At 38.7% G+C, this 11652-nt stretch overlaps 1 protein-coding gene across 1 annotated transcript in view; it reads left to right on the forward strand.

Moving 5' to 3' along the window:
• Positions 1-10465, forward strand: part of LOC146615216 (protein O-mannosyl-transferase TMTC2-like) — a 68668-nt gene extending 58203 nt beyond the window's left edge. The window contains exons 9-12 of the mRNA XM_085376824.1: positions 469-550; positions 2984-3098; positions 5341-5404; positions 10262-10465. Of these exons, the coding sequence (XP_085232950.1) occupies positions 469-550; positions 2984-3098; positions 5341-5404; positions 10262-10465 (465 nt within the window). The remainder of the gene's footprint in view (positions 1-468; positions 551-2983; positions 3099-5340; positions 5405-10261) is intronic.
• Positions 10466-11652: the final 1187 nt, after the last annotated feature.

Below are 11652 nucleotides of genomic sequence, written 5' to 3' on the forward strand. Positions count from 1 at the left end.
CATTCACCATTTGCCTAGCTTCCCTGTTCCATCCTGGGAGGAGACGCAAATCCCTTTGGGTTTGCGTCAGGAAAGGCATCTGGTATAAAAAGTGTGCCAAATAAAACATGTTGCACTACCTACTGTGGTGAACCCTTGTGAATACGAGAGCAGCTGAAAGTAGGTTTAGCTTTTTTTAAGGTTTATGTTTTTAACCCTTTGTTTTAATCTTTAATATGTATATTAGATTTCAGAGCTGTCTTTACAGCTAAAAAGAATTAATTTGATGGGAAGCTTATGAATGAACAAGTGTTTGGCAGTATTGGTTTACCCCGAAGTGCATTTATTTCAGTATTCTTTCTTTCAGGCCTGCAGTGTTCAGGTTATGTTGTATCAGTGGAATAATCAAGGATGTAACAAAAACCTCTCAAAAAAAAATCATGTTCAACCATCACTTATAATGACTTGAGTTGCTTTTTGTTTTTTAAGGGGCAGAAAACAGAAGCGGAGAGATATTACCTGAGAGCTATTCATCTAGACCCGACGAAAGGAAACTGCTACATGCACTACGGTAAGAAATATATTAAAAGATTTATTTAGAGACACGTTAAACAAAGCCTGTTTAAAAATAGATATTCTAATTATAAAACCATGAATGCCTTTATCTTCAGAAGTGTCTGCCTGTAGTTGATGGACAGTTTTGAAGTTATTTTAGCGACAATCTAGTTTGAAGTGTTTCTCTACCAGCTAAATCATGCATGGCTGCCAGTACTGTAAGGCGTTGCATTAATACGGTTATGATCGGCCTCTGCTGCCTTCAGCTGTGCTCACACTCGCAATTCTTTACCCTCCACAAACCAAGACAAAAACTTAATGGCGTCACCCTCAGAGTGCAATTAAATTTACCATGTCATTTGACAACTAATGTTATAAACCACACTGGTTCCACTCTGATTGCTTATGTAACTCGATAAGAATTATGGGAAAGAAAAAATCAAAGCTGGGAGTTAATAATCCAGAAATGTCCAATCTCTCAGCGCTTTTATTAGAGTTCCGTAAAATAATGGCGGTAACACGCTGTCATTTCATTTTTTTCTTCGTATCAGTGCTGGCACTGTTGGAGCTGTTTGAAGCGTTGCAGATGGTGCAAACACACTCAGAAAAAGCCACGTATGCTGCGTTTATCTGCGTGAGAAGACAGAGTCTGAATACACATTTTACGATTGTTAAACACGGTACCGTGTTCCTCCCACGCCGCTGTTATTGAGGCTTTTCATATCAGCTTGGAGGAACAGATTCCCTGCTGCTCCAAGGAGCTATCTCCGGGATATTCATAGGAAATGAATTCTGTGTTATCCCGCTCAAAGCACCATTGTGCATTGTCCCTTTCTCCTCTTATCTCCTTCTATTCCTCCTGGTGCTTTCTCCGCACTGATATCTTTGGTTTTGAGTTTAGATTGGTCAGTGTATGAGGGGTCTGTCTGCTGCTGACTTTGGACGAAGCAGTTTCCCCTTCTGAAGTCCTTACGCTCTTTCTCTCCATTTTCTTTTTTTCCAATGTTATCTTGTAGCTTTTTGCTATAAGTGATGTTTATTTGGGCTGCCTCCTCCTTTTATCGCACATCTGGCTGCCTTTGCTATCCTGGGGTCACTGGATGATCTCCAGGTGTGAGTATGTTAGGAGTGATGCTATCTGTTCACATTATAGAACACCAAATACACGTACAAAGATGTGCTCGGAAGGAAGGACACAGAGGGTGAAAGCTAAAACAAAGACCCCTTTCCTGTCATTGTTCTCATTTTAATGCAGAACCATTTCTAGGTAGTCTCCTTTGGAGTGCGCTTGGTTTTCGGGAATCTCAGGCAAACACAGTTAGCATTCAGTGCAAGAATGCAAACAGGCATACGCCTGAGTTTATCCCTACATTGCAATTTTTTCCAGCATTCAGTAACATCTGTGGTTAGACTTGGCTGTTCATTTATAGCCGCTGGTGCAGGGAGTTGAAGGTGCTGAACCAGGTGGCAAGACTCACACAGGAAAACCCATGAAAACCTGCGTCTCATCTGTGTTCTCAAACGCTGCCGAGCAAAACAACAACAATCCTTCAGTCTATCACTGTCTGACTTGTCTCCTGCTTTCCCTGCCTCTTTTTCTGTCTCACTCATTTCTTACTCAGCTTCCATTCATCTTCGTTTCTTTACACACCAGTCACCATCTTTACCTGTCATTACTCTTCTACAAGATGTCCCCATCTCATTCCAATCCCATTGGTTTGCTGCAGTGCGATAACAAGGAATACAGTTGTGCATTTGCTTGGTAAAATTGAAAAGGAAACAAAAAGCCCCCGTAGCTCTGGTATCTTTATTTTGTATATAAAGATATGCTTAGGCACAGTTATTTTTAAAACTAAATGCTAATGTCAGTATGCCGGAATTTTCAGTGTTGATGCAAAAAGTCTTATTAGTAGTAGGAATAAATTGAAATTTTGAACTAATAATGGCCCTATATGAAATGTACTAAAATATTTCTACATCTAGTAGATGAATTGAATCTGAAGCATAATGATACATGTTCTGGACACTATCAATATATTTCAATAAAGCAACATCATTTGGAAAAATCTGACAGGATTTATTAAGATACAGAATTACGCTAATCTGTTTTGGAGGCTTGGATGGGGTTCTGGATGACCAATGTGAGGCAGATATGGGGAGGACGTGTCTCGCACAAATAACAGTCTGAAAGACAGAATGACAGAAAAGCACTGACATTTAAAGCACACAGCTTGCAAAACGTGCAAAATGATGTCAGTATTGAGTCTGACAGGATGGGTAAATGGAAGAGATGTAAAGAAAAGACTAGCAGCTGAACACCCAAGAAGCAGACAGATGAGTGATTACAGATCTTCCATACTGGACTTAGGAATAAGCTCCATTTCTGTGACACAGGAGCTAACAGGTTCTTAACAGAACTTCTGCTACCCTCATCTTTCTTTCTTTCCAGGACAATTTCTGTTGGAGCAGTCCCGTCTTGGCGAGGCTGCAGAGATGGCGGAAAGAGCCGCAGAATTGGACAACTTTGAGTTTGATGTGGTCTTCAGTGCTGCTCATATGCTCAGGTTGGCTAAAATCGCCACTTTGAAAAAGCTGTGTTTCTGCGTGGGGATTCCCTTACTAGTACAGAATTTTGAATGAAGAGATATTTCAAAGAATTACGGTGTTTTGGAAATTCATTATTTGCTGAGTTTGCCCTCATGCTGCCTCAACATTTGAGGGTTTTGTTCTTTACCACTGCCGTTTAAAAGCCATCTTTTCAAATATAAATTATACCAGCGTTACAGAATAGTAAAATGTCCTCTCAGTGGAAAAGCTGCTGGTAAAGTTTTTATGTATTACATATATAAATGGAAGTGGTGAGGTTTCTGTGCACGGCTTGTAAAGAAGCAATAGGAGAATTTTTCCCTCAAAGTTTGGCAACCGTGTACACGGACAGCTTATAAATCTTAAAATGTGTCAAAAGGGACTGCAAATGTCCTCTACTCCCAGCAACTGAGGGAAAATATTGGAATGATGAACCTTAACTCATTTTTGCTCTACATATCTGGAAAAGTCATTTCTTCTCTGAAGCATCTCAGTGCGCTGCCACAGAGGGTTTGTAAAAAGCTAAAAGTCTAAGGGCTTGACTGAGGTTTGCATTCGAGAACCTAAGGATAAATCTAAATGACAAGTCATTCCTTCGAGTTCTGATCCGACTGGTTATTTTAAGATGAGACCCTCGGGACATAAATCCAAACAGATTAGGATTAGTGTTTATTGATATGACGCCCACCTGTCAAAGCTAAAGCTGTCCTGCCTGATAATAAAGATAAGCTACAAACCGGGGCTTGCTTTATGTGCAGTGACTGACTGAGCATAAACAGGATGATAAGAATGACCTGACAGTCCAGTGCAATGTAGGATTTGCCTGTAATTGTTCTGCACAAACTAACTCTAAATACACATCATGCAAGTGTAACATTGCTGTTAAGCGACGTGTTTTACCGACACAAATCTTTGCTTTATTTTACAGGTTGAGGATTAGGAAATATGCAATTTTCTAATCAGAAAAAGAAGGAAATGACTTTACTTTTGACCTCCCTGATACCTAAAGATTTTGACTTTAAATGTGGCTTCCTGTAACTTTATCTGTTATTTAATGACTCTCTAGCACTTCCCCAAACAAAACAAAGACCAAGGAAGGACACTAGGAGATGACTATGATATCCATAATGTGTCCTTTATTTTAAAGCCTTATAAATACAAATTAGCATGTCAGGAAGGAAGGGCTTTATTAACTTTGGCACAGCAAAGTCCAGATCATGTACTCCATGAATAATGTTAGTGTAGAGCCGATTAACTACTGCTACTGTACCCAGCTGTAACATGTCAGGGAGGACTTTTGGTGCTTTAAGCAGTCTTGGCATCAACATTGTCTGCTTCTCTTTATCTATTTATAAATGAGAACCTCAAAGTAAGGCCTAATGTGCTGAATCAGTGTCCAAACACATGATCCCATTTATGTCAAGCCTATTTGCCGCTTGTCCCAGAATATTGTTTACCGGTGGCTATATTAGAAGCTCCAGTATTTTACAACATCACTGCAGTAGGCAAAGAGTTTGTACTGTCATTTGACAATTACGTGAGACAGAATGTAAGCAAGTCTTTCAAATTAGTAAGTCATTTTTTAAGCCTTGGCAGGTACAAATAGTAGTATAATTTTCACTATGACTTGCTATTCAGTCAAATACTTTAACGCAGTGTGTAAAAATGTAGTGTGAAATCTTGCAGCTTTTAATAGTATTATAAAAGTTGAGTCTATCTGTATTTACTTAAAATAAGAGTTAAAAGCAGCAGTTACCAACTTGAGGTTCAAGACCCTCTGTAGAAATTTGATCTCACTAATGACTCGAAAAATTGTTAATTATAATTGTCAGAAACGGCCCAAAAATGTAATTGTGGAGCTTACTCTGTGTGTGTGTGTGTGTGTGTGTGTGTGTGTGTGTGTGTGTGTGTGTGTGTGTGTGTGTGTGTGTGTGTGTGTGTGAAATTTTCTTTGCTTAAGTATCATTGTGCCTATTAGTACTACACCAGCAGAATTTAAATGACACTAATGACTACATGAATTAATTTGACTATGTATGAGTGAAATCATACACATTTCTTTCTTACGTTAAATGAACAATATTCACGATAATTTATATACTAAGAAGCTTAACAATGAGTGAATACAATCATTAGCTGGAAAATATATTCGTTTTTATCACTGATAAAAATATCTTATAATGTGCAAATTTTTTACTCTCCGCTCTTCTTTCTTTTCAGACAGGCCAATCTAAACGAGGCGGCGGAAAGGCAGTACAAGCGTGCAGCCAGCCTCAGACCAGATGTAAGTACCTGGACTGGTAGGCCTGTTAGCACTTATCATGGAAATGCACATACACGTCTGCACTGTAAATTCAATTTACAACATACTATGTATTACCCATCATTCTGACATTACGTTATAGTACTGTTGTTCCTGGCAAGCAGCGATAGTGCTGGAAATGAAATGGAAACTGTGTTTTGGTCATGCCTGTGAACTGTTACCTTTATACAACCAACCAAATTCCAAGTGAGAAAAGAGCTTAATGATTCAGTTGTCTGACACTGAAGTCACGCTCTTAGCTTCAGAGTAAATGCTTGATCATAACACTATAGTTAAACAGACCAAGCTTTGCAGAGATCATGTCTCTTGATGTCTGCACAAGTGGTTGAGGAAGTTGGTAGCCATTATAGCCTGTCTGTCTGGTATACCTCAGTCACTTCAAAGGGAAAGGGTGCATGGACCAGTCTGTGGAAGGTGATTTAGAGTTATAGGAACCCCTGTGTTGTTAGACAAGGTCTGAAGGAGCTTCCTGGAGTCATTTATTATGTTAGTGTGCTTACTGATGCCCTGCTCTGTGACTTATGTTCAGTTATATGACGGGGTTAGACCTCATCCTGCCTCCACTGCATTAACTGGTGTAAGTCTATAAGGCTACACCTTTTATAGAAGCGTTTGCCAACGTATTTGTCTAACACATTGTGCAAACAACTTGGGCCAACTCTTATTAATTTATAGTTTATTCCAAGTTACACTACTTAACACTGACCTTTGCCTCATCCAAGCAACTAAAGGATAAGCCAGTGTTGTGTCTAGACATAGCAGACATCTTAGCAAAGAACAAATTTCAAATTGTATATTTAGGTACTTTGCTACCCAGTCAACTGGATCAAGAAAAACCTACTTTGGTAACAAAATTTGTTATATGTGTAATATCTAACCCTTAAATGGCCATCGAGAATGTATAAGCTATTAATTCAAATTGATCAATCAAGTGGCAGAGAGATTTTTTCCATCAATCCAGATTAAAACTTCTGAAAACAAATATGCTTAAACACCTTCAAAATGACTAAAAGCCTCAACTTAGAACTTGTACAATACAAAATTTTGAATGGGCACTACTGTTTAACAGCGGGGTGCATGTGAGCTTTTAAAGTCGTTCAAGAAACCTGGAGAACTATTTCTAAAGACTTTTTAAAGAAATTAGAAGAAAGTTTGCCTGTTAGAGAGTTCAGGCAGTGGTGAACAATGTTAAATAATAAATGTGGTCACAGTACTGTTGCTCCACAGTTCTAAGTAACTTAGAACTGGTAAGATTATCATATATGACCTCGGAAAACAAAAATGTTTTATTATGTTTAGTTCTAACTAACCATGAACTATAACTGTTTTCATTAGGAATTTGAAATATTTTATGCAGCTAGCTGGCTAGCTACATGCTAGCTGCTTCTGCTTTCTATTTATGACCAGAGATGGGCAGTAACGCGTTACTTGTAACGCGTTACTGTAATCCGATTACTTTTTTCAAGTAACGAGTAAAGTAAGGGATTACTATTGCAAAAACGGTAATTAGATTACCGTTACTTTCCCGTAGGAACGCTGCGTTACTGCGTTACTAAAACCGTGATTTTTTGCGAGAATGTCCCATGACAGTGACGTAAGCGAGTGCGCCGTTAGTGACAACAGCTGTGTGCAGATCAACAATGGTTCACATATCGAGTGCGGGAGAGAGTATGAGTGTGCAGCGTTTAAAGCGTGAAAGTACTGACCTTACTTTGAGTTTGATTCCATAAAAAGTGACAAAAACATTAGCGTCCATCGTGCGTGGGAAGAAAACGTCTTTTTACAGCGAAAAACCCCCCTAAACTTCCAAGCAAGCACCGAGTGTGCTACCACGTAATGGGAAACTCACAGAGAAACTCGCGGATTCTTCAACTGACCGCGGCACACCTGCACCAGGGTAAACCTCCGCCTACCCCAGTCCTGCTTTACAGGTGAAAATAGAGCAACAGGACCGCTAGTCTTTGACTTTATTTATTTTCTGCTGTGTTTTACTTGCATCTATTTGAAAGAGTGAGTGTAAACACAAAAAATATTTTATTTTATGTGCTGGAATGTGTAGAAAATAGGTTTAAATGTTAAACTAATTCATTCAAGTCAGAGAATGTTGCATATAATTAAATTTTTGCTTGATGCATAAAGTTAAAAGATTAAAACTGATAAAACAAGTTTTAAAAAGAGACTTTTCCAGTTGATTACAGTTTGTATGATGGATTATGTAGAAAAAGTAGAATTGGGCTGAAAGATCTATCACTTTATCACCTCTTCAGGTTGTAAATCGTGTTTTTAAAAAGTAACTAAGTAACTAAGTAATTAATTACTTTTGAAAATAAGTAATCAGTAAAGTAACGGGATTACTTTTTGGGGGAAGTAATCAGTAATTAGTTACTGATTACTTTTTTTCAAGTAACTTGACCAACACTGTTTATGACCTTTACTTAGTTCAACCTTGGAGACTGACTCACGTATCAGTTCCGGAGACTTATTTTAGCTAAACAGTTTAGGTCTTATCCACTCCATTCAGGTAACAGTTAGTCATAATATAGCCATGTAACTAACCCTCTAGTTTCTGTTTAGTTGTATATCAGCTAATGTATCCTTTGCCCCAGCTAGTTCTCTAACTTTGCTGAAAATGGAGACTAGTAATGTAATACTTGTGACCTTTGCTCTAACAGCCTTTGTGCTTGTTATTCCTACAAGGAATTTCATTTACGTTGCCTCGTGTTCCCATATTGGTGCTGTTCCTGTTACTATGGCCCTTACTTCTTTACTTTTAGAGAACTTTTTAAAATAAGCTAATCTGACCTACTGCCGTAGGGAATATCTATAGGCTTGGTATTACTATTTTATACAATCTGACACTTTTAAAGAGAAGGGCTGCCTTTCTCTTTACATCCTGTTTAAGCCTTAAGAGCTCAGTCAGATCTTTGACTAGAAGAATACTGGTTGTCCATTTTAATTTGAAAAGCTGTGTGTTTACATTTTGTTCTGTAAGAAATATGTTTCTTCAATCCCAGTCATTATAATTCACACTCTTAAAGCCTTCACATGCACTTTCAGACACACCGAGGGGCTCCTCTTTTCATTTTTCAGGACTATAGTGCCTCTTCTCTTTGACATTTTCCCTGCACATGTCTGCTTAGTGAATGACAGTCTCTCAAATATCGGCTTAATCCAATAGCTTTCAGGTCATGAAAGATTCAGCTCTGGCTTTACGTGCTAAGAAAAGCAATGAATATGTGCCCCCAGAGAAAGGTGCAAGGGTGTTTTTCATTTTACACACTAAAACGCTGTATTTACCCACTCCGAGATTCATCACAAATATAATGTCGAGTCTGAGCAGAACAGGCAATGCTTCCAGCGTGTGAAAATTGTATAATCATGACACAGTACATGTCTTGCTCCCGGCAAATCAAAAATTATGATACGATGAGGTTATGTTGTAATTTGTATGCGCTTAAGATCATAATCCCTCAAGATTTCAGTGCTGGTGGATGTGGCTGCACCTGTCATTACTGTGGTAACAGTGAGTGTGATTTAATACTATAACAAATGTCCTCTGAGAAAGAGAATTGAACAGAATATGCTGGATAATGTGATCATATTCCACTATGGCTTAAAGGCCTCTTCTCAAAAGCTGTGGATCAGAGGTCGATACTTTCTTTTTCGTCACAGAGGGTAAAAATACAGAAACTTTTACCCTCAAACTGCCTGTTTTCTTTCGTCTGTCCAATTCTATTGTCCCATGATTGGCTTTGGTGTGATTTAATATGCCAGTGTGTTGCATATTTCCCTAAATAACAAGGGAACCCTCATTAAGAGTAAGAGTAAGTATGCCTCTCCTGCCTACAAAATTCCTGTATGATCAAAAACTGAGGAGCTCTGAAATTCTGAAATATAACATTTAATTATAATTATTGTCCTTTTTTGTGTAGGTGAGAAAAACAAAAAGTTAGCTGTATAGTTTTTTTCCTGTAAAAACCGCAATTAATCAACAGCTTTCCAACATTCTCACTGCTTTAAATAATCAAGCTCTATATGTGCGCATTTGTTGAGTGCGCTCACAATCACTGAAAAGTGGAACGTAAACAAGTGAAAAATCCATGCTGAGGAGAGGCAAACAGTTGTGTTCATGCTGGGAAAATCTTTTGATTTACTTTCCAAGTTAGTAACAACATGTCATGCAGTGGGGATGCAGTCCTGGGAACGAGGCCAGGCCTGGGCGATTAGGTGCAGATGATTTTGAGGATGAGATAAGGGTGTATTTGTTAGTTACGGATGGCTATGACTTAGATTTTGTAGATCCCCACAACTGGACTGCTTTTCAGGGTCATATGGTTTCACTTTGCAACTTAAAAGTATGGCATTTTAATCAAGAGGACTCTAGAAACACTCTTCTCAATGGGTTTGATCGTGCATATCACAATAAATACTGAGCCCTTGCCCACACACAATCTGTAGCTACCTTTTTGTTTACTGCGGCATTGTTAGAGGACATACTCCTATCTATTTGATCTGCACAGAGAGATTGCGTTCTATCTAATTTAATGGGTATTTGATTTTCTTAAAGGAGGGCCTAAAATAAATTGCACCAGAGCCCTTTCTTTAATCTACCATCCAGAACTGGCAAGCTTCCTAAATTGTGTATCTCACATCATTTTCTGTGTCAGATGCGGAAATAACAAGGGCAGGTTTAAAATGGTTTGCCCAAATAAATGCAAGGTCAGCACTGTTGCAAAACTACAACAATCCTGTATCTTATCACCCTTATGCCAAACATCCACTGCTCCCTTCTTTTTTTTTTTCTGTTTTTTATTCCAGTACCCAGCTGCTCTGATGAACCTTGGTGCCATCCTCCACCTGAATGGGAAGCTTACCGAAGCAGAAGCCAACTACCTGCGGGCTCTCCAGCTCAAACCTGATGATGTCATTACCCAGTCGAACCTGCGGAAGCTGTGGAACATCATGGAGAGGCAGGGACTCAGGACTAAACGCGCGCTCGGGATGCAGAAAGGCGATGTTTGAACTCCTCCCTCACTGATGATGTCATCTCCTTCAGAGATATGAAAGAGCTGGTGGCTCAAATTTCACTAAAGACTATTTCTTTAGCGATTCAGCTCACAGTGCTTGTGAAAGACACTTTGAAGGTTTGAGGGCTGGGATTCAGTGGACATGTGCTGCCTCACAGTATGCCATATTGCCATATGGTAGCTCAAACTACTAAAACAAACTTCTTTTGCATACATTTTTTATAAAATGCTATGATGTTAAATATACATTGAAGTCAAAAGCAAATAATTTGAAAGTCCCCCAAAAATTCTTTAAGGTCTCAAATATCAGCTAATTATTAGTTGATATAATCTAAACATCTGGCATGATTTAGAGCACTTGATTTAATAAGAGCATAGATTCAGGTGTTAATTCTTACAGAATAGATTTTAAAGCGTGGGCACTGATGGGTAAATTACTCAAGTTGTTTCATTATATCAGCTAGTTTAACTGAAAGATGGACTTCACTACCACACTTGTACATGTCAGATTCTATTTGCAGGTCGTAGGGAGAACTACTGTGTGTGTGAAAACTTGTGTAAAGTCTTTTGTTGCTCCCAAAGGAGCAAGTGATGTCACTTCAGTCAGTGCTTATTGAGTGAAAGTTGAAGGGATTCTGGGGGGCAGCAGTTACAAAGAAGCAAGCTTAACAGACCAGAAGCATCTCTATTTGAGTTTCGTTACTTGTGGCGCGAAATTGAGTTTCGACCAAATTGTTGTCTGCTAAGCTGCATTATGGGCAATGTAAGCACCATTTTTTTGGTTGTTTTGGACAAGGAAGAAGGTCTTCTTTTGCTTAACTGCCCAGTGATAATGTTGTAAGGGTGCAATCCTAAATAGGTGGATTATTTTTTAATTTTTATAATTTTTTTTGTAAAGAAAGGAAACGAAATCCCTGATGGATTGCTCAGGATAGTCTAGCTTTGAATTTGCCTCCTAACACACTCAATTAAACATTAAAAGCATGCAAGTGCATAAACATCTTCTAGAACCGCCTTCAGATAAAGTGCTGTACATTGCTCCGAGCACATAAAGGAATAGGTTTGGACATAATGTGCAGCCAAACACGTCACTGACGATTGTTTGCACGTGGTGCATTTTAAATTCTCGTGACTGTAATGATTAAAAATTCCTCAGTGGTGCCAAAGCTTGTACTGAGTCTT

This window comes from Diplotaxodon limnothrissa, linkage group LG17 (genome assembly GCF_057381915.1).
Source record: "Diplotaxodon limnothrissa isolate DT_005_m linkage group LG17, D_limnothrissa_male_GT1.1, whole genome shotgun sequence".
Lineage (NCBI taxonomy): Eukaryota > Metazoa > Chordata > Actinopteri > Cichliformes > Cichlidae > Diplotaxodon > Diplotaxodon limnothrissa.